Source organism: Paramormyrops kingsleyae, chromosome 5 (assembly GCF_048594095.1).
Source record: "Paramormyrops kingsleyae isolate MSU_618 chromosome 5, PKINGS_0.4, whole genome shotgun sequence".
In the NCBI taxonomy this organism is placed as follows: Eukaryota; Metazoa; Chordata; class Actinopteri; order Osteoglossiformes; family Mormyridae; genus Paramormyrops; species Paramormyrops kingsleyae.
In genome coordinates this window covers 39,133,250-39,156,348 of record NC_132801.1, presented here as the reverse complement: position 1 = coordinate 39,156,348, position 23,099 = coordinate 39,133,250, and the positions used below count along the sequence as shown (strand labels likewise).

The following is a 23,099-nucleotide window of genomic DNA, read 5'->3' as shown; positions in this document are numbered from 1 at the left end:
GTCTCAGTTCCCTTGTCTATTTTCTTCATTGGGTTAGTGGCCATACAGTCATAAAATTATTAGTTGTATTTCTTAAATAATTAACCCTTCACTGCCCACCCAAAATTTTTAATTGCCTCCCCAACCTGTGCAGCCTAGATCCGGGCCTGTTACAGACACAAGCTAACAATATGCACTAAAAGATTCACAAAGATGCAATTATTTAATATCCTTTGTATTTTTTGAAAACTTAATACTAACCAAATATTTTGAAATATTTTGGAAAAGCAGAAAAAAAAATCTACATTTACTAAATCAACAATCCCGGAAACTAGAGCAAGCACACAAGAGCATGCGCGCGAGACAGTAACGTGTCCATCGCGCACTTGAGAAAATCGCGTGCACGACGGGATGAGAGAAAGAGAGAGAGAGAGAGCGTGCGTATGATCCCTGCGTGTGTGCCAGTTCATGTAGCCCGTGCTAGACAGACAGCATCCTGATTGGTCTACTTAGCAAAATAAGCCAATCAGATTTCAGTGCGGGCGGGCTTTTATTTAACATCTCGAGGACCGAAGTTATCGGTTCAGTGGAGCCTTCGAAATTTAGTGTGCTGACTAGAAAAAATTAATTAACAAAAAATTATACATATGGCCAATGTAGAAATTCTCTTGTGTGAAATGAAGTCATTTCCCTTCTTGGCGGGGGTGGGGGGGGACCTCCCTGAAATGAGTTTTTGCAGGTTGGGATGTCTGGTAAGGGCCAAACGTTTTTCCAAAAAATAGTTCCATTCATCAATTCCATTCCAATATGACACCACGTGAGGAACAGTTCATTGTTATAGGCTATAATTTGGATTACCGTTCTCACACTGCTATAAAATGAAATGTCTTCGGGATTCGTCAGAGATGAGGGGCGGGGTTTGCGCTGAATTGGTTTGGAGGGTGGTGGAAATGACGTGTTATTCAATGGCGGCGCCCTGCATGTTATCCAGTGCGATTTCAAGCATTCAAAACATGAATGAATGAGTGAATCTATTCTACTTTAAAATGTGGCGACCGATAAAAGAAAAAACACAAAATAGCGTGAGCTTCAGGGTAGGAAATGTAATGACTAATCCTAACAGAAAATAATTAGAAAAGTAGTTGTTAGAATAGCATTTATCATAAAGGTAAGATTATTCCTAAATCAGAAGAGGTAATCTCCTCCAGCTACTTTTACCTATTTTAAGGTCTGTATATGTTTCTCGTAATTACGATTTCAGATTAAAACCACAAGAAAATGCTGAAGCAGTCCTATGCGTTTTCAGGTATTTCCTCAAGTACTCTATATTTTCAGTTTACAGCTGGTTTGCTGATGCTGCTTCGCAGATCAAAGTTGCTGCTGTCCCCGTCTTCACGGGCAGCAGGTCACCTCGTCTGCAGGTACTTCGACGTTATCGTTGTGGGAGGCGGACATGCTGGCACCGAGGCTGCCGCCGCTGCGGCCAGAGTGGGCGCAGAGACACTGCTCATTACCCAAAAGATAAAAACCATAGGTGAGAGCCTGTCTCTTATTTCAGTCTCAGCTGTCCTATCTAATCTGTTATCGTCGTTACATAAAATACAAGGAATACTTTATTCCTTAATGTGAAGACTGCGTGACTTTTTATCAAAGGGAACTGTGGTGTACCATCAGAGTAACAGAAGTTAAATTACTCCAGGGTCATTCCGTTTTAATTCAATACATTAACCACAAAGTTTTTGCATTACCATTTTTGATGAAATTTGCCAAGTGAGTTACACATTACAGAGCTCAGAAATGTTTCTTGTTTTTAAAAAAACAAAATTCCCTTTGAGATTTAGATCCTTTCCTACACCCCAGGCTGAAAAAGAACACTCAGAGTGTTTTCTCATGAGCTGTAATAGTTTTCCTGTTACATCTCTTTACTGCTATAGCTTGTTGGAAAGCTCAAAGAGAGTATTTTTTAGTGGTGTGGTCAAATGTAACTTTTGCATGTCTGCTTTTTTCCATGGTCGAAGTTCATCTCACACACTGCATTTTGTTCTGTCTTTGGTTATGAAAAACCACTGAAGTGGAGTCTGTTTTTTTTTATAATGAAATACATATGTACCTGTACTACTTGTATATACAACATTAACATGTTTCTTGGTCCCCTTTATGGGATAAGCACCCCAGAAATGCACAGGTTTTCTTTCTTTTTTTTTTACTTAATTGTGAAAAAAGTACTCACCTGCTTTCAAACAAGAAAAAAAAAGTGTCGTTATTCGAGTTACAAGGCTCTGAACTTACAAAAATAACACTGGAACTATGCACTAATCTCACTCTCTTTTAATCTACTTCTTTCATAAAAAATAGCCAGAACTGTCCTCAAAGTGTAACCTAAAGTGTGTAAAGAATTTTAGGGACCTTTTCAGAGAATGTCTCCTTTATCATGCAAGTCCAAGCATAACACTGGTCAGGTTTGCAGTCCACATGCCACAGCTCTGGAAGGTATGTGTAATTCGCATACATAAATTCAACAAAATCAAAAATGGTGACGTGTGAAGACTTGAATAAAAATGGAGTGAGCCTTCAATGAAAGGGTTATGTATGTATGGATGAAGATTGCTTTAGGCGGTGTGTTATCAATTGGAATGAATGCAGGTAGGAGGCTTGTCACTAATAAGATTACTGTGGAGCTGTCTATAGCCCACATAATTCATACTGTCTACAGCAGTGTTTCTCAACCCAGTTTTCAGGGACCCCCATACACTATATTTTAACCCTGAGGAACCCAGACCACCTTATCATTATAGGAAAAATATGTCCATTGGCTAAAATGATCATATGGCAATGGCAACTTCATTTATAATGCACTTTACACACAACAAAGTTGGCCAAAGTGCTACAAGTGTATCAGAATAAGAATAAAAGCCAAAAATAAACTAAAAATCACATCTAAAATGCAATAAAATTAAAATAAATAAATAGAATAAAATAAAAAATAAAAACATTAAAAAAAAACTCATACAGAACCAGTGAACTGAAAAACAGGTGTGTTGTAAAAATAACCCTTTCCCAGTCCATGTTATGAATGTGCCATATACGACCCACTGAACTGCTCATGCTGTTCCAACTTGTTAATTTCACATATGAAATAAGGACAGAAAAGAAGGAAAAACCAAATCTTTGCAACATTCTAATTTTCAAAATGCATTTATTTAGTTTTCCTTTTCATCATTCACCATGTGCTGGCAATAAAACACATGCTTCACACATGCCAACCCATCAAGAAACAGGTCAAGTGAACAGACCTGCAAAAAGGTGTACTACACACAGAAAGTTTTGTTTCAGTGGAAACGAAGGGTAACGCTTCAGTCTCAGCCTCGCATTAGCTGTGATAGCATCATGCATGTTTACACTAGCTGAATACATATATACTCAGCAAAAAAAGAAACGTCCCTTTTTCAGGACTGTGTATTTCAACAATAATGTTGTAAAAATCCAAATAACTTTACAGATCTTCATTGTAAAGGGTTTAAACAATGTTTTCCACGCATGTTCAATTAACCATAATCAATTAATTAACATGCACCTGTGGAATGGTCGTTAAGACCTTAACAGCTTACAGAAAGTAGGCATTTAAGGTCACAGTTCTAAAAACGCAGGACACTAAAGAGACTTGTCTACTGACTGTGAAAAACACCCAAAGAAAGATGCCCAGGGTCCCTGCTCATCTGCGTGAACGTGCATTAGGCATGCTGCAGGGAGGCATGAGGACTGCTGATGTGGCTAGGGCAATAAATTGCCATGTCCGCACTGTGAGACGCCTAAGACAGCACTACAGGGAGACAGGAAGGACAGCTGATCATCCTCGCAGTGGAAGACCACGTGTAACAACACCTGCACAGGATCGGTACATCCGAATATCACACCTGCGTGACAGGTACAGGATGGCCACAACAACTGCCCGAGTCACACCAGGAACACACAATACCTCCATCAGTGCTCAGACTGTCCGCAATAGGCTGAGAGAGGCTGGACTGAGGGCTTGTGTGTTCCTGGTGTGACTCGGGCAGTTGTTGTGGCCATCCTGTACCTGTCACGTAGGTGTGATATTCGGATGTGCATGTTAATTAATTGATTATGGTTAATTGAACATGCATGGAAAACATTGTTTAGACCCTTTACAATGAAGATCTGTAAAGTTATTTGGATTTTTACAACATTATTGTTGAAATACACAGTCCTGAAAAAGGGACATTTCTTTTTTTGCTGAGTATATTTAGACAGTAAAAATACATTTAGTACAATGATAGACAGTAACAGTAATTATTATATAATAAAATACATTTTAAAATAAAGATTTATTAATTATTTTAATATCATTAATAATAAACCATTAATACATTTAATTAAAATAATATTGTTGTGCCGACGGGGACGGAACGGAGACAAAAGGCGCAGACATCAGGGTATCGGGGAATACGGGGTTTAATTACAGGTAAGGCAGGCAAAACGCAGACGGACAATACAATGACTGGACTGGGGAAACAAACTGAAACGCAGACTAAATACAGAGGACTAATGACAACAACCAGAAACGTGATCACACAGGGATTCCACACGGGGTTAACAAGGGGACGTGGCACATGGAAGGAGCGGACGATCGGGGCAGGACACATTGTTTTTTGTTTTTTTTTTTAACTTGTTTGGATGCATTTATTTTCTTACTTTCCAAATTACTGTTTTGATAAATGTGCTTAGATGTGTTTAGTACAGTGTATGCTGCTCTTGTTTTATCCGGGTCATTTTGTGTTTAAATGCTTACAATTAATTGGTTTTCCATTATTTCTTATGGGGGAAATTCGATCAGAACTCAAACTTTTTAGGATTCGAACCCGGGTTCTGAACGGATTAAGGTCGAGTTCTGAGGTACCACTGTATTTGTAATTGTGGACACCATTTTTCCAGGGGTGCTGTCCTGTAACCCCTCGCTGGGTGGTGTGGGGAAAGGCCACCTGGTCCGTGAGGTGGATGCCCTGGATGGATTGTGCGGTCGTGCAGGAGACTGGGCTGGGATCCATTTCTCCATCCTGAACCGAAGCAAGGGTCCGGCTGTGTGGGGGCCCCGGGCTCAGCTGGATCGAGATCGATACAGAGAGTTCATCCAGGTATGGCGCACTAGGTGGGGCGTGTGCTAGGGGAAGTCCGTCCAGTTAGGGTGTGCTAGGGGGAGTCCGTCCAGGTACTGTTTGAAAGGCAGAAGTGTAGAGATGGATAACGTAATGGATCAGAAGTTTACTGGCTCAAATCCCTTGGATGGCAGAGTGATGTCACTGTTGAACAAGGCCCTTGACTCCAGTTGCTCAAGCGACACTATCCTACTTACTTTCTGATCTTCACTTATGTCACCTTGGATAAAAACGCCTGCTAAATGGTGTGATTGTAAAGTTCAAGGGTCTTTTTTTCATATAGCTTCTTGAATGCTGAGCTGCACAAAGTAAGTAACTGCACATATTTAGAGTATGTGGAGGTTTTATGTTCAATGCTGGATGTGTATTAAGGATAAAGAGTGCATGGATATTATTTTTATTGTTTTATTATTTTTAACTTGAGTGCAGAGAATAGCCTGATTTCCATCCATCTACATAATTGCGAAGTTCCCCATTTCTTAAACTAATTTCTTATTATCCTCCATACCTGCATGCTCTTTCCCACCAGTCAGAGCTGCTCTCCACACCCAGACTGACTGTACTGGAAGGAGCAGTGGAGGGATTATTGGTGTCCGAGCCCAACCCAGACCAGCCAGGCCAAATCAAAGTCACTGGAGTCCGTATAGGTAAGTGGTTGTTTGTATTAACGATCTCACAGTGTGTCGCTGTTACCTAATCTGCATGATGGAGTGCTGATTCCATTCTCTCCCACAGCCGGTGGAGCCCAGCCCATCAACGCAAAGTCTGTTATTCTCACCACTGGTACCTTCCTGTCTGGTGCCCTCTTCATGGGTCAGACGGTTTCCCAGGGGGGGAGGATGGGAGACCCCCCATCTTGTAGTGGTCTCTCCCACACACTGCGGGAAACACTGGGCTTAAAAATAGGTCGGCTGAGGACCGGCACCCCCCCGCGCATAGTGAAGGACACGGTGCAGCTGTCCCTCACTAAAGTGTGTCCTGGGGACAAGCAGCCAACCCCCTTCAGCTTCCTTAACAAAGAGACGCGTTGTAAGGTAAGGCCTCAGTGTTCAGTGGGCATGATAGCTTTCGGTCGTGTGGCCATTGTGGGATTGATATTGAACAAGATAAAAGTGGTACATACTGCATACTATATATGACCAGAATATGAGCGTAATGGGCTGCAGCTCAGATCTGAGCCTTGTCGTGTTCATAGTGACACTGAGAATACACTTCAACCCGTTTGACATTTAGCCAGATGGATAGGAGTTTACTGGAAAAGCAGAGTGCTTCCCGTATGTGTGGGCCTGGCTATGGACAGGTAGTCACCAAAGAGAACTCACTCGACAAATTATTATTAATGTGTAATGTAAAATCATATATGCCATATTTCCCATGTGCTGTGTGACCTCAGATTTTTTTCATTGAATTTTTCATTTCCACAAATTTATGCACCTGAATATGTGAGTCAGCTGGAATGAAAACTTAGAATCCAGTTTTTTCAAGTTCTTAAACACTGTTACTTTTTACAATTTAGGTGTTTTCACACTGTAAATTCTCCATTTATGAATCTTCGCAACTAAAAAATTCACAATGGAAATAAACCCTAAAATAATGTTTGTACTGCACATTTGATTTTGATTACTAAAAAATGATAGGCTCTGGACCCCCCATGACCCTGAATAGGACAAGTGATTACAGAAAATGCGTGGGTGGATGGATGGATGGATTGTAGATGGATGAATTTCTTCTCTTTGTCATAAATGATGACTATTCTCTCTGCCTGATTATCTGGGTATTTTCTTAGCCAGAAGAACAGCTGCCATGCTACCTGACTCACACCACCCCTGGCGTGGAAAGAGTGGTGAAGGAGGGCCTGCACCTTAACGCTCACATCCAGCAGGACACCAAAGGCCCCAGGTACACGCACGTGCTGGATACACCCAGGCTGCCTAAGCCGCTGGACCCAGCGCTGCGCCGAACTTTGAAACATGGCCTGTCTCCCCCATCAGATACTGCCCGTCGATCGAGTCGCGCGTGCTGCGCTTTCCGGGGCGGGAGCAGCAGGTGTGGCTGGAGCCAGAGGGGGTGGCCTCAGACCTGCTGTACCCCCAGGGCCTGTCCATGACCCTGCCCCCGGAGCTACAGCTCCGACTCATCAGGGAGATCCCTGCTTTGAAGCAGGCAGAGATCCGCACCCCGGGTATGGAATACATCATTACCATTATTTAGGGCTGAACAGTTTATCGATATCAAATGGTTTGATGGTATCTCATGTGCTAATGCTGTGTCATATGTTTTAGATCTATTACAAGCTGAATATTGAACTGAAGCTTGACTTTTAAAAAATATCACAAATTGCAATCTGTCAGAAAAATCATAATTAGATATTTTCCTCAAATTGTTCAGCCCTTCCATTACAACTGCCTCATTGTTCTTAATCGCGGTGTCCCTGATGTCCGCGATCTCTGCATGTAATAAATTAGCTATTTTATTATCATCATTATCACCTTTAATACTTTTACATTCCCTCTGTCCTTATTTCAGGCTATGGGGTGCAGTATGACTTTGTGTGCCCCACTCAGCTGTCACCCTCCCTCCAGGTAAAAAAGGCTCAGGGGCTGTTTCTTGCTGGGCAGATCAATGGGACCACAGGATATGAGGAGGCAGCTGCACAGGTACTGGTCATAGCAGCAGCGGCAGCAGCAGGCGAAGGCGGCTGACTGCAGAACCAACATAGCGGTGCTCTCTGACATCCTAGCATACAAAATAAGCACATCTGACTTACTAGATGGACAGATGGGTGGGTGGAAATCCATTTATTACACTGAATATGTTTAACTGCACAGTAACTCAAACACCTGTGTCCTGCCCTCACTGTTCCACCAATGTCACTGCAAAATGTTAAGGCCTTGCTCTTGTGACCCCCCACCCCCCCCCCCCAGGGGCTGTGGGCAGGAGTCAGTGCAGCCCGAGCAGCACTCTCGCTGCCCCTGCTCGCCCTCTCCCGCACCCAGAGCTACATAGGAGTCCTGATCGATGACCTGATTGTGCAGGGGGTCACAGAACCGTACCGCATGTTCACAAGCCGGGCAGAGTTCAGGATCGTTTTGCGCTCCGATAACGCTGACCTCCGCCTCTCTACCAGAGGTAAGAGCCTCACCGGCTCTGTTCCGGAACAGTGTGATATGTCCAGCATGGCTGCCAGTCGTGAATGCGCGTGTGCTCTTTGTTAGGTTTTGAGGAGATGGGCTGTGTGTCCATGCAGCGCTACAAGGAGGCAGTGAGGATGACGGATGGACTGCGGGATGCAATGGCTGCCTTGGAGTCCATCTCCATGTCCTGTACCAAGTGGATGGAGAAGCTAGGACAGATACATTTAAGCAAAACCAAGAGTGCCAAACTTAAGTGAGTGCATTGTCATACTTAGTGGAAACTCACAACGTTTAGGTAATGCTGTTGCTTTTACCCAGTAGCACTGTGTATCTGCAAAGTGGATCTATCCATTTTTCCCTTTGCAAACTGCTGCACTAGTTGCACAAATTAGGTGTCTGGGTACCACTTTACAATAAGGCTCCCTTTTGCCACTTTCAAAGGGCAGTAAAATTAATAAAACAATTTGTTATAAGTTGTTTATAACTGCCTATTAAAGATTTAAACCTAATTCATAACCTGATCATTTTTTTTAGCTAGTATATTTTTCTCTTCCCCTTAGTGGTCTGGAGCTGTTGGAGTACAAAGACGTCACCTTTGAGATGCTGGCCTCTGCCTTCCCAGGCTGCCTGTCAGCATACCTGGAGTTCTCTAAGAGACTCAAAATCGAAGGCAGGTGAAGCAGAATTGGGGTTTTCTTGGCTGTGTGTGTGTGTGCTGGTCTAATGTGTGTGTCAATCCCTCCCAGGGCTGTACCGTCCCCACTACATGATGCAGGAGCAGGAGATGGAAAGAGTGCGGAAGGATGAGAATCTCTCTCTGCCCCAAGATGTCGACTATCTCACCCTCCCAATCTCACTGTCCATGGAGGCTAGAGAGGTCCTGGACCGGGCCAAGCCACACACTGTGAGTTGGGCCTTTTTATGTGAATAGTAGTATTATGCACTTATGAAGATATGTAACAGTGCCTTTCATAAGCTCAAAACCCAGTTTTCCTGTATATATTCTGCAGAAATTACTATGGTATAGTTCCAGTGTACTTTAAATGCTTTATCATTCTTAATTTCACTCTGTTCCACAGCTGGGCGCTGCTACCAGATTGCCAGGGATAACCCCTAGTGCAATCGTCCACCTCCTGAACTATGTCCGCAAGACTGACAAGGAGAGAGAGCAGGAGAGGGTACACATATAGTGTTCCTTTAAATGAACAGCAACAAAAGACATACTAATAATCATCAACATGAAAGGTGTACAATAGGAGAAAATAAATTTATTCTATTAAAAAAAAATCAATCTTTGGTGCCATTTTGAAAATGTTGCTATGCCTATGGGTGACTTCCTGTCAATGACAGATGTAAGTCATGCTCTGTTTTGCATTTCTCAAGTCTAAGTGCCAGCACAGATCATCCAAGTCTATCCATCATACATTACCGACTACCTTTACCAGTGCTGTGTAGGGAAGGGCTCCCGTCAATACCGGCTCTACGGTACCGCAGACAATATAAAACCTACAGCCCACAGTGTACATAACCACAATGCATCAGTGTATCCAGAGCAGTTCAGCACCGGCATGTTTTCCTGCTCATCTGCCCCTCGGGAAAAGAAGCCGAAGGGGACTTTCCAATCCGGCTCTGGCTGGCCCCTAGGGGGCACTGGGTAGATTGTGGCATCAGAAAATGTCACCTCGGTCATCACAGTAAGCGGGGTGGTGAGCGGGCACTGCAGAAAAGCAAGGGGTAAAAGGCACTGATTACACAGGCAGAGCAGTATCACTTTAGTCAAGCTGCACAAAAGATGAGAAAATCAACATTTGAAAGGGAGGGAAATGAATCTTTACCTGGACTGCCTTACAGCGAAACAGGAATTTAGCCCCTAATATTTGACTCTGCGGTAAAGAGAGGAGTCCCCGCTGGGCCCAGAGCAGCTGGACAGAGAGAGACAGTGGCAGGAGGCAGCCTGACTCGCAGGAGTCGTCCTGAGAAATGAAGAAAAGCACATGGGGTGTCATGGAAGAACACGCTACTGGTAACACCCAAAGAGGATGTTACTGAGGTAGATTTCTGTACAACCATGAAAAGACTGTACTGACTATACTCACAGGAGGACTACTGAAGCAGTCTTGAGTAATCACTCCTGTCCAGTTCGGCTGGGTCCCTGCATTCATAGCCACAAAAGTGGGGGTCGAAGTGCCCCGAAGAATCTGATACAGCTGGGAGCGCAGCTCTGAGCAGCTGCGTGAAAAGGAGCTGGAGAGAGGAGGGGGCTTAGAGCACAGCAGAGAACGACACACAGTCACACGGCCTCCATCGCAGACTACCTCACCTGTAGGCACATCCAGTAATGTAGTTTTGTGGGAAGAGGATCACAGCCCTGCTAAGAAGAGAACTGGAACACTCGCCTCCCGGAGATATGCCTTGGATTGTTAACTGACAGACGCTCAGTCATGGATTAGACAGGAAGTATGACATCAGAGAATGGGCATTAAAGAGGAAACATGTTATTACAAATTTCAAATCTTTCAATTCAATGTTGTGCCTTTCCCAATGCAGTTCAAAAAAGTAACCACACTACAAATATACTTGCTAGGTATACTTAAATGGCACTAGTAACAGCATAACAGTTATAGAACATTGTGAGATTGCAAATGTGCTGGGTAAATAGTAAAGGTAACAAATACCGTTCAGGAGGAAAACATTTCTGGGAATCTAAAGCTGGCTAAGGGTCCAACCTTCCTGGCCACCATATGCTCACTTCCCCCAATGTGAACCCTGAAAAACAAGCTCTACTGACTAACTTGGTCTTAGACACCCACGCCAAGGATACAGGTTCGACCCTGTCAGTGAAGCGAGCGATCACAGAAGCTCCTGGCTTCAGTCCTACTGTTGCAGTAGGTCCACGTGTAGCAGAAGGTGTGGCTAACTGTTACACGACAAACATTCAGTTAGTCTTTTCTAAGGTCATAGACACATATAACTATACACAGTTTGGAGAAGGCATCTGTCTACCTGATAGGTAACGTTGTGCTGCTGCAGCAGCTGCAGGTCCATGTTGCTGTCTGTTAGGGTCACATTCACGGTCACCTTGATAATGGTACCGCTGCTAGTGTACTGAAGTATGTGCTGCACCTGGGAGATTACATTCCAATAACTTTAAAGCCTTTCTATCTTATCCAGTACATGTTCTAAATGAAAATTCAATTATATGTGTTTTTTATTATATACATTATACACTCACCTAAAGGATTAAGAACATAAGAATATAAGAACTATACAAACGAGAGGAGGCCATTCGGCCCATCGAGCTCGCTTGGGGAGAACTTAACTAATAGCTCAGAGTTGTTAAAATCTTATCTAGCTCTGATTTAAAGGAACCCAAGGATTCAGCTTGCACTACGTTATCAGGAAGACTATTCCATACTCTGACTACACGCTGTGTAAAGAAGTGCTTCCTTAAATCCAGTTTGAAATGTTCTCCCGCTAATTTCCACCTATGGCCACGAGTTCTTGTATTTGAACTAATGCTGAAGTAACTATTCGGTTGAACAGCATCCAAACCTGTTAGAATCTTATAGACCTAGATCATGTCCCCCCTCAGTCTCCTTTGCTTGAGGCTGAACAGATTTAGCTCAAATAACCTTTCCTCGTATGACATTCCTCTAAGATCAGGAATCATTCTTGTGGCCCTACGCTGCACCTTTTCTAAGGCCGCTATGTCCTTTTTAAGATATGGTGACCAAATTATTAGGAACACCTGTTCAATTTCTCGTTAATGCAATTATCTAATCAACCAATCACATGGCAGTTGCTTCAATGCATTTAGGGGTGTGGTCCTGGTCAAGACAATCTCCTGAACTCCAAACTGAATGTCAGAATGGGAAAGAAAGGTGATTTAAGCAATTTTGAGCGTGGCATGGTTGTTGGTGCCAGACGGGCCGGTCTGAGTATTTCATAATCTGCTCAGTTACTGGGATTTTCACGCACAACCATTTCTAGGGTTTACAAAGAATGATGTGCAAAGGGAAAAACATCCAGTATGCGGCAGTCCTGTGGGCGAAAATGCCTTGTTGTTGCTAGAGGTCAGAGGAGAATGGGCCGACTGATTCAAGCTGATAGAAGAGCAACTTTGACTGAAATAACCACTCGTTACAACCGAGGTATGCAGCAAAGCATTTGTGAAGCCACAACACGCACAACCTTGAGGCGGATGGGCTACAACAGCAGAAGACCCCACCGGGTACCACTCATCTCCACTACAAATAGGAAAAAGAGGCTACAATTTGCACGAGCTCACCAAAATTGGACAGTTGAAGACTGGAAACATGTTGCCTGGTCTGATGAGTCTCGATTTCTATTGAGACATTCAAATGGTAGAGTCAGAATTTGGCGTAAACAGAATGAGAACATGGATCCATCATGCCTTGTTACCACTGTGCAGGCTGGTGGTGGTGGTGTAATGGTGTGGGGGATGTTTTCTTGGCACACTTTAGGCCCCTTAGTGCCAATTGGGCATCGTTTAAATGCCACGGCCTACCTGAGCATTGTTTCTGACCATGTCCATCCCTTTATGACCACCATGTACCCATCCTCTGATGGCTACTTCCAGCAGGATAATGCACCATGTCACAATGCTCGAATCATTTCAAATTGGTTTCTTGAACATGAAAATGAGTTCACTGTACTAAAATGGCCCCCACAGTCACCAGATCTCAACCCAATACAGCATCTTTGGGATGTGGTGGAACGGGAGCTTCGGGCCCTGGATGTGCATCCCACAAATCTCCATCAACTGCAAGATGCTATCCTATCAATATGGGCCAACATTTCTAAAGAATACTTTCAGCACCTTGTTGAATCAATGCCACGTAGAATTAAGGCAGTTCTGAAGGCGAAAGGGGGTCAAACACCATAAGAACATAAGAACTATACAAACGAGAGGAGGCCATTCGGCCCATCGAGCTCGCTTGGGGAGAACTTAACTAATAGCTCAGAGTTGTTAAAATCTTATCTAGCTCTGATTTAAAGGAACCCAAGGATTCAGCTTGCACTACGTTATCAGGAAGACTATTCCATACTCTGACTACACGCTGTGTAAAGAAGTGCTTCCTTAAATCCAGTTTGAAATGTTCTCCCGCTAATTTCCACCTATGGCCACGAGTTCTTGTATTTGAACTAATGCTGAAGTAACTATTCGGTTGAACAGCATCCAAACCTGTTAGAATCTTATAGACCTGGATCATGTCCCCCCTCAGTCTCCTTTGCTTGAGGCTGAACAGATTTAGCTCAAATAACCTTTCCTCGTATGACATTCCTCTAAGACCAGGAATCATTCTTGTGGCCCTACGCTGCACCTTTTCTAAGGCCGCTATGTCCTTTTTAAGATATGGTGACCAAACCTGTACACAATATTCTAGGTGAGGTCTCACCAAGGAATTGTATAATCTTAGCATTACCTCCCTTGACTTAAACTCCACACACCTGGAGATGTACCCCAACATCCTATTGGCCTTTTTTATTGCTTCCCCACACTGGCGAGAATGAGACATGGAAGCATCAACATACACACCAAGGTCTTTCTCATAATCAGCTACCTTTATTTCAGTAGGTCCCATAAAATACCTGTACTTTATATTTCTGCTCCCTACATGGAGTACCTTACATTTGTCTATGTTAAATTTCATCTGCCAGGTGTCAGCCCAGTCACTAATTAAATTAAGATCCCGCTGTAGCTGCTGAGCCGCTAGTTCAGTATCTGCTACACCACCCACCTTGGTGTCATCTGCAAATTTCACCAGTTTACTGTATATATTGGTGTCTATATCATTTATGTAAATTAGGAACAAAAGTGGTCCTAAAATTGAACCCTGCGGTACCCCACTATGAACGCAGGCCCACTGTGACATCGAGCCTCTTATAACTACTCGCTGCTTCCTATCCGTTAACCAGTTATCAATCCAAGTCGCTACAGTTCCTAAAATACCTGTCGCTTTGAGTTTAAGTGAGAGCCTCTTGTGGGGAACAACATCAAAAGCCTTTTGGAAATCTAAATAGATGACATCATAGGCCTTCTTATCATCAACTTCCTGAGTAGCTTCCTCAAAAAACTCCAACAGATTTGTTAAACAGGATCTACCTCTCCTAAATCCATGCTGGCTATCCCTCAAAATGTTATTTGAGTCCAGGTAAATCTACCATTTTCTCTTTGATTATAGCCTCCATAACTTTACCAGTTATACAAGTTAGACTGATTGGCCTATAGTTTGACAAATTACTTCTATCCCCTTTTTTGAAAATGGGCGTTATGTTGGCATGCTTCCAATCAGAAGGTACCACACCTTCAGATAAGGATTTTTGAAACAGTAATGTTAAGGGTCGGCAAATAATATCCCTCATCTCTTTTAACACTATAGGTAAGATGCCATCAGGGCCCTGTGATTTATTTATTTTGAGCTTAGCTAGGCTTTGCAAAACATCAGCTTCAGTTATATATATATTAGTTATAGACGATGTTGAATTAGTAATAAGAACTGGTAAGTTACTAGTGTCCTCGACAGTGAATACCCGTGCAAAACTATCATTGAACTCATTTACTATGTCAATGTCGTTTTCAATTATAAGACCCTTACTATCCTGCAGATTAGTAATTTCAGCTTTTAGAGCTCTTTTAGAGTTAAAATACTGGAAGAAACTTTTAACGTCATCCTTAGCCTCCAATGCGATCTTCCTTTCGACATTCCTTTTAGCTCGTCTAATGTCATTTTTTAATTCAGCCTGTAGATTTAGATACTCTTGCTTTATTATGTCATCATCAGTTATTTTCCATCTCTGGAACAAAGCCCTTTTCCTCCTTACTTTATAGATTAGATTTATACTAGATTTATTCTTGCTAGAAACAGGTATGAAGTCCTCTTGTACTTGCAATAATGTGCTTTTAAAAAATTCCCATGCCTCTTCAACAGTTTTGTTATTTAACTCCATCCAGTTCACGGTTTCTAGTTTTAATCTCATACAATTGAAGTTAGCCTTCCTAACATTATATATTTTTGATTTGGACTTTGCTCTTCGGGCACTAAACTTAACCTCAAATTTAACCATGTTATGATCGCTACTGTCAAGTGGTTCTAAAACATCTAATTTACCAATCCTGTCCTGGTTATTAGACAAAACAAGATCAAGAATGGCATCTCCCCTGGTAGGGGTGTTAACAAACTGAGTAAAAAAACAATCCTGTACTAATTCCACCATCTCAAGTTCATTTTCAGAAGAGCCAGCAACAATGTCCCACTGTATCCCCGGTAGATTAAAATCACCCATAACTACCACATCATTTTTATTGCTCATAATCCTAATATCACTGTATAACAATCTGCTTTCCTCAGCAGCTACATTGGGTGCTCTGTAACAAACACCGACAATTAGGCTATTTGAGTTTGTAGCATCTAATTTTACCCATATAGCTTCCGTACTTTTACTTATATCAGTAAGCTCCCTTGCCTGCAAGATTTCCTTTACATATACTGCAACACCACCTCCCTTCTTACCTATACGGTCTTTACGGAACAATGTGTAACCATCCATATTATATTCTTGTCCATCCTTATCACTCAACCACGTTTCAGTTATTGCTATAATATCATAAGAGTCCGATGAGATAAGAGCCTCTAAATCATGAATTTTATTCCTAATACTCCTGGCGTTTAAATACAGACAACAAAGGGTAGGCTTATTACAGTGCCTACTTATAATATGATTTTTTTGGGCTTTCCGTTTCCCCCCAGTTACATACTTAACTAACCTCCCTGCCCCCCCAGTCCCTAGTTTAAACATTCCTCAACTACTCTACAAATACGCCTTCCCAGTACACTGGTTCCCCTCCGGTTCAGATGCAACCCATCCGGCTTGAACAGGTCCCACCTGTTCCAGAAGGTCCTCCAGTGCCCCATAAACCTAAACCCCTCTTTCCTACACCATCCTTTTAGCCACGCATTTAATCTCCTTATCTCAGCTAACTTAGCCTCACTTGCGCGTGGCACGGGGAGTATTTCGGAAAATACCACCATGGACGTTCTGCTTCTAAGCTTATTGGCGACTTCTATAAATTTATCCTGCAGAACAGCCCTTCTACCCTTGCCTATGTCGTTGGTGCCAACATGCACCACGACAACTGGATCCACCCCAGCTGGGGCCAAAAGCTTGTCCACACGATCTGGAAGGTCTCCTACCTGGGCACCAGGCAGGCAAGACACCGTACGGGACCCTCTATCACGCGTGCACACATAACTGTCTACTCCCCTAATAATTGAATCCCCCACTACCACAACCTCCCTCTTTCTGGGGGGAGGGGGCTCCTCAGTGCCCAAGGGCCCACCTGCTTCCCCAGTCCCTTCCGGCTCTAAAGCTGGAAGCACCTGAAACCTGTTAGACACAGACACCTCAGGTGATGCCGCCTCTGTAACGTGTGTACGCCTTTTCCTGCGTCTACGACCTACGGTCACCCAGCTCTCTCGACCTCTCTGCTCTTCATTCTCCCTCCCCCCCGTTAGTGGCGTACACACCGTCTCCCTAAACGGCGTATCAACTAGCTCATCTAACTCACTGTTGCATTGGATGCGAGCCAGTTGCTCCTCAAGGTCGCGAACCTTGACCATGAGTGAGTCCACTAGCTTACATCGCTCGCAGATGAAGTCCGACTGGACACTAACGTCCAGAAGGGCAAACATCTTGCAAACGCAACACTGAGCTGGCCCCATAATTAACTAACTCACTATGACCCCGTACTCCCAGCCCAGTAAATTTATATAGTGTATTTAACTATAAAGATTAATTTGCGTAACAATAAATGCAGTAACGTGCGGAGTACACTAAAATAAGTTATTACTTGTGTTAAAACGGAACTTAATTATTATTTTATTAAAAATTTTAAACCTGATAAACTTACTACTACTTACCAGAAGAACTTCTGCCTGAACCAAGTATGAACTAAAAACAAGGCGAAATCGAAGTTGCTCTTGGGAGGTCGAAAAACCACAAAAACCCCCTCACAGCAGGCTACTGCCGGAGCGGGAAAAAAGTGGAAAATGTCCTCCCGGCCCCGACTGGCGACCGAGCAAAGCTCAGGAGCAACTGTCCTTTTCCGACGCTTGGTAGCGATACCGACGTTAGATGTTATTAGTTATAATCGCCCCGCGGGTGTTTGTTACGGAGTTTAAACGCGGACAGAAAAACGCCGCGCACGCGACACCCGCAGCTCTCTGTCGGTAATAATCGCGCTGTTGATTAACAGACAGGACAGACAAGCACTCACGCTGACCGAAATAAGAACAATAAATAGAAATAAACAGCCACCCACGTAAACAGGTAAAGCACACAAACACTCAAAACACTCCAAAAAAACAATCCCAAACAATCGCTGCAGCTCAACACCACTCTCTCGCAGCAATCCTCGCAGCAATCCCAGCAATCCCAATATTTTCATATTAATATGGTGTTCCTAATAATCCTTTAGGTGAGTGTATATCATTATACGTATGTAGACAGTTATCTGTCAACAATGTTTTTTATTCGTTTATTAAAATAATACTGATGTTAACTAACCTTTGATACCACGTTCAAACAGGAACCATTCTGGATGCTTGGTTCTGGCCATTCTGACAGTGGAACAACTGGTATCTAAACACAAGAGAGTCAACAGATGCGTAAAACCCAAAGTCATTTATTCTGAAACAAAGACTTCATTTGTAATGTTCAGTCTTACTGTAAATCCAGGGAGGGAGACGTTCTGAGAGAATGGGGCCTGCAACACAAATCACTGTTAGATGCATGACATGGCACTGCCAGAAAAGGCTGTGAACAAGAGAAACCAGTCCTGAAAAACCTAAAAATACTTCATGCTCATGTCAAGCAGCCAATGAACCTGTGAACCTTTTTCTTCTACTAATGCAAAAGAGATAACTAATGAATGCTTGTGGTCATGAATTTTCTCTATGAAGACCCTGAGGAACTGTACAGCTATGAACAATGCAAAATGTATTGCGGTGATGTAACCATCGCCAGCCGCATGTCTCATGGTATCCTGAGAAACACATCAGATTGCGATGCAACTGTAAGTAGTAGTGTAAGTAGAATTTTAGTTTTTCTGCTTGCCTAGTGTCTCAATGTCTTAGTAATAAGAATTTTTAAGTGACCACTTCTTAGCAAATTTCATCTCATTCCTGACATATGTCTTCTAATACATAAATAAAACTTTTAAAGGAGTCAAATAAAATAATGAAAATATACATTACGCAACATTCCTTCTTGCTAAAACTAATGGAATATGTTGAATTTAAAAATTCTCTTCTCCTCTAATGACAATTTATATTGCAGGCAGCCTACAGTTACTGCAGACTCTTCAATACTTTTATCATTTGCCACAGGTATTCAACTCTTTGTGAGCCAGGTTTATTAACATCTGACAATATCATCCACCCTGATCTCAACTATTTTAATATGTAGAAACTAAAATACACAAGGGGACTCTTCATCAGCTCTCTGCAAGGATCTGGAGTACATTCACTGCAACTGAGTGATAAGAAAACAGGAAATAACTGGGAACAAGGAATTTGTGAATGTTGTCTTTGGTGCAAATAACAGTTAAGTGCTGGGATTTGTATACCATTACAATTTTGGAACTATACTTTGAAAATACCTCACACCTAAGTCAATTTTAATAACTGATACAAATAATAAAACTATCAGTTCTGGCACAATACAAGACCATGTGGCATCAAGACAAAAGCACAATCATATGACAAGTCAGCACATTCATTGAATCAGAGCCACAGACCTTTAGCAGACTGATTCCAGAGAAGTAAGAGCGGGCATTAAGACTGGGGTCTGTGAGACAGCTCTGTGCAGTCAGGGAGCGGGAACAGGAGAAAGAGAGGGAGCGCAGGAATCCTGTCATTCAAACATAAATAAATAGATAGTGAATTCAAAACATCTGTCATCCAATGCAAGTAACGAAGTTTACCCTGCTCCAAAATGTGTAGGGAAAATGGGCAGGCATTAACTGCAAAATTTAATTTCTATTTTTTTTTTTCTCAAATTTTTGCAAATGAAGCATGCAAATCTGTACTTAAACATCTGCAGATCAAGCCAACATAATGATTATGCTGTAAAACCATCTGACTGTAGAAGCTATTAGTTAAGCAACTGGAATTCAACAGGCACTTTGACTATGTGCGTGATGGTTGAGGGTTCCACTGGTTATAGAATTACCAAACCATAATTTTAAGTGTTGTATATGCCTTAAATTCAGTATTTGACATACAAGATGGAATACAATTAAAAATATGACATTATAATCTAAAGAAGCTATTTTAACAACTAGAAAAGGATCCTTTTTGTTTTGTTTCTTTTTGAACATGCAAAGTCAAATGAGAAATAACATTATAGTATGCTGCCATCCAAATATTAGAAAATCTTACTCCCAGGGTTCCAGTCCACACACGAATCAGTGCCTGCTCCTGGTGATGGCTGTCTGAATACACCCAATAATGATGAGCTATTGTAATAGGTTAAGATGACATCATCAGCCTGGGACAGAGAGATGTAGATTAATGTGTGTTAATATAGCACAGTGACCAAGCTACATATGCTATAACTGCAATCACAATGATTGTGACAAAAATGCAGACATAGTGCCCCACCTTGTAGAAAGCTCTAGCTGCAGGGCTGGAAGACTGAACTCTATGTTCAGCGAATGAGTAGAAATCCTGTATCTCTGGGAGCCATGAAAGAGCAGGACGACTCTGCTGGATTGTCAGGTTATCTGCATTGAGGATTTTGCAGGAAACAGAAGTATTATTATATTTAAAAAGGAGACTGGCGCTGAGATTGTTGGACAGCTTATATTACACTACAGAACTGAGATATAAAAGCAGTAAACAAATCATTATTGAAAAACAGACAGGTTTACCTTCTAGACTTTTTACACAGAAGAAAGTTTCATTCACAGCTATGAGGCTGGGGTCAACATTCCCTCTGAACATCAGCCAACTCTCAATGCACACAGCATAACTGTAAAACAATCCAACAGCTTTCAAACAGACCAGCACATGCTAAAACTTTAAATGCACTCAATTCTAACATAAAGCCAGCATACCAGGATCATGCTAATTTTAATATGCCATTAATGCAATTGATGAAATTAAACATTTTCATAGTTTCATTTACTTGGCAAACACACACATGCATGCTGTTTAGCTATCACCATCCACTGTCATCTCACCTCTCCACAGTCTCACAGCCACTGAAGACCGTATTCAGGTCACTGACACCACAGTCGATAAAATCACAGCAGCAACCAATATCACAAAACTGTGGGCTAATATCACATGAACAGCCTGAAAAGGAGGAAACAATTAAACAGAATATGCATGCTGTCTGACCGCAAAGAAATGTACTAAATAATCAATGTGATACAAAAGTTAAGTTGCACCTATACTTCTCTTTATGGGAACATCAGTTGTTATTAATCCGGCATCTGTGGTAGCGTCACTCGGTATTAACGTAGAACCTGCAGCGACCTCAGTTAGTAATGTCTCATTTGTGGTGGCATCAGTTGACATTAATGTAGAATTTGTAATGTTATCAGTTGGTAATAATGTAGAGTTAGTGTTGCCATCGGCAAGAGTTGAATTTGGTTGTGCACTCGTCGCAGACATTGTCTCAGGGGTTGCAGTATAAGTCGTGAAAGTGGTATCCGTGGCTGTAAAGTTAACGGAGTCCTCGGCCGGCCATGGAAATCCCGTCGAATTCCTAGGTTCAGAAAACGTCGTCTGCAAAACAACAGTCCCGAACCAATTCGCAATCAAAACCGCAGAAAACGGCACCACGTTACACCAAAGCCAAGTCGCCATTTATTAGAGAGAAAATTAATTATCAAAAAACCTATTCAGGAAAAAAAAAACTCATTTAATGTTTCTAACTATTGTTAAACACTCCATTTTGCTTAATAACATATTGAGAGCTGTTTTTTTAATAAAAAACCAACGAATATGGCCTTCTATAAAAACAGCGGCTGAGAAATAAACGAGTGATGCTTTAAATGCATCACCAGTAATTAATAACTTATGTTACTTATTTTAAGTTCTCTTGCATAGATCCAAACAACCATAGTAATCAACCGTCTCCATGACACCAAAAATCAGCGTCTATTTCCTACTTCCTGCTCCTCTTCTTTTTCGGTGTATCCGTAATCTTACAATAAAAGGAAAATAAACATCGCCATCTAGCGTTTGAAAGGTGAATTTGCACAGTCCATAACACAACTTCGTTACTCCTCATTCATTTTAAAAGGAACTGTATATCAATTTATGTAGCCTTAATTAAGTAGCCATATGGTAGTCTCCCTTGGAATGCAGAACTGACTTTCATGTCTTATATTTAATTATTATTTTAAAATAGTTACACAATTGCTGACAAAATAACATTTGTACATTGTTGTCGGTAAATCATATAGTTGTACCTCGGTCCTCGAACTCACTAGAAATAGAATTTCTTGAAAATCGAACAAACCAGTTTGAGCTAGAACTCGATCTGAATAACAGAAGTCGAACCGTGAACGCCGACCTAATATAAATTGTACGCGCCAGGAAATGAGTCATACTACAATGCAATTCTTACTTGAATGCCTTCTTCACAGACTGGACGATTAACCAAATAAAGCAGCGCAACATTACAGTAACTAACAATAAATAAACCACTAACTTACGTGTACTATTAGAGCATTTATGTCATTTATTTAAACTTTATTTTACCAGGTAAATTAACTGAAAACCAGTTCTCACTGCTTTACGTGATATTCGGGAGAAATAGCAGATTACGCATCGCAACTGCCTGGGTCCCCTGGGATGCAAACGTCATGCGTGTAACTAAACTCTTCAACCAATAAGGGCAAAGGTGTGTCGTCACGGAGGCGGTTCCAGTTTGTGCAACCGGGTGAGAGGTCGCAATGCATCTAACCGTGATGCATTGCGTCAGGATCAGAAATTCAGAATGCGTTGCTTTAAGCCAGCGCTGTAAGCAAGTCGAACGCACCTAATGACCGGACTGGGGAAACAAACTGAAACGCGGACTTAATACAGAGGATTAATGACAACAACCAGAAACAGCTGATCACATGGGTATCCCACACGAGGTTAACGAGGGGGCGTGGCACACGGAAGGAGCGGACGATCGGGCAGGACAGGGGTAATGTTGGGATAATGGGGATCTTTATCGTTTTGGAAGCCATTAAGAAAAAAAATGCTCTTCTTGTTTCTTCTCATTTTTTGTTTAAATGCTAAAACAAAAAAAACAGCACATATTTAGGTGTAATTTTGGGGGGCCGGGAACCAATTAATTGGTTTTCCATTATTTCTTATGGGAAAAATTCGATCCGGAGTCCTGAACGGATTAAGTTCGAGAACCGAGGTACCACTGTATTACACTGTATTGAGTTAAAGGACGTCACCAGACATTTACTTTTGCTGGGGCGTATTTCACAAAGCAAGATTTCTTACTTAGCCTGATGACTATGAGGGATGTCAGATTTAAGGTAGTCTGAGCTACATTTAAGTGGACGAAGATTTGTCCCAGACTACCTTAAATCCAACAAGTTATCTGACTAAGCAAAGAAAAACCGTGCTTTGTGAAATGACCCCTTGGTATTACGGGGTAGCTTTACTTTTCTGAAATGTAAGGTATCTGGTTCCCACACGTTCTACTGCAACACCCCATACACACATACACAAGCAGTCACTCACGCACGTACGCAGTGCGCGCTCCGCGATAG

At 42.1% G+C, this 23,099-nt stretch overlaps 2 protein-coding genes across 5 annotated transcripts; one reads left to right on the top strand and one right to left on the bottom strand.

Moving 5' to 3' along the window:
* Nucleotides 1–643: 643 nt before the first annotated feature.
* On the top strand, nt 644–9,583 carry mto1 (mitochondrial tRNA translation optimization 1). 4 transcript variants are annotated; one of them, XM_023803699.2, is made up of 13 exons: nt 650–731; nt 1,315–1,513; nt 4,933–5,132; nt 5,683–5,800; nt 5,889–6,187; nt 6,940–7,052; nt 7,145–7,335; nt 7,680–7,810; nt 8,078–8,282; nt 8,369–8,540; nt 8,848–8,957; nt 9,034–9,191; nt 9,367–9,583. In XM_023803699.2, exons 1-13 carry the CDS (start codon nt 657–659, stop codon nt 9,475–9,477), a joined length of 2,082 nt encoding a protein of 693 aa, XP_023659467.2. In that variant the 5' UTR covers nt 650–656; the 3' UTR covers nt 9,478–9,583. The 4 variants fall into 4 exon arrangements, 3 of the variants coding, with proteins under 3 accessions (XP_023659467.2, XP_023659465.1, XP_023659466.1); XM_023803697.2 differs by lacking the exon at nt 650–731 and adding an exon at nt 934–1,073; XM_023803698.2 differs by lacking the exon at nt 650–731 and adding an exon at nt 934–1,207.
* Nucleotides 9,536–21,650, bottom strand: LOC111839626 (tectonic-3-like). Its single transcript, XM_023803700.2, has 14 exons — nt 20,763–21,650; nt 20,553–20,667; nt 20,241–20,341; nt 19,972–20,093; nt 19,750–19,858; nt 19,107–19,219; nt 18,036–18,074; nt 17,876–17,950; nt 11,291–11,410; nt 11,109–11,204; nt 10,608–10,711; nt 10,384–10,531; nt 10,123–10,260; nt 9,536–10,004 (listed from the first exon to the last, which is right to left on the bottom strand). The coding sequence occupies exons 1-14, from the start codon at nt 21,181–21,183 to the stop codon at nt 9,768–9,770; spliced, it is 1,938 nt and encodes a 645-aa protein (XP_023659468.2). The 5' UTR covers nt 21,184–21,650; the 3' UTR covers nt 9,536–9,767.
* Between the last annotated feature and the right edge of the window lie 1,449 nt (nt 21,651–23,099).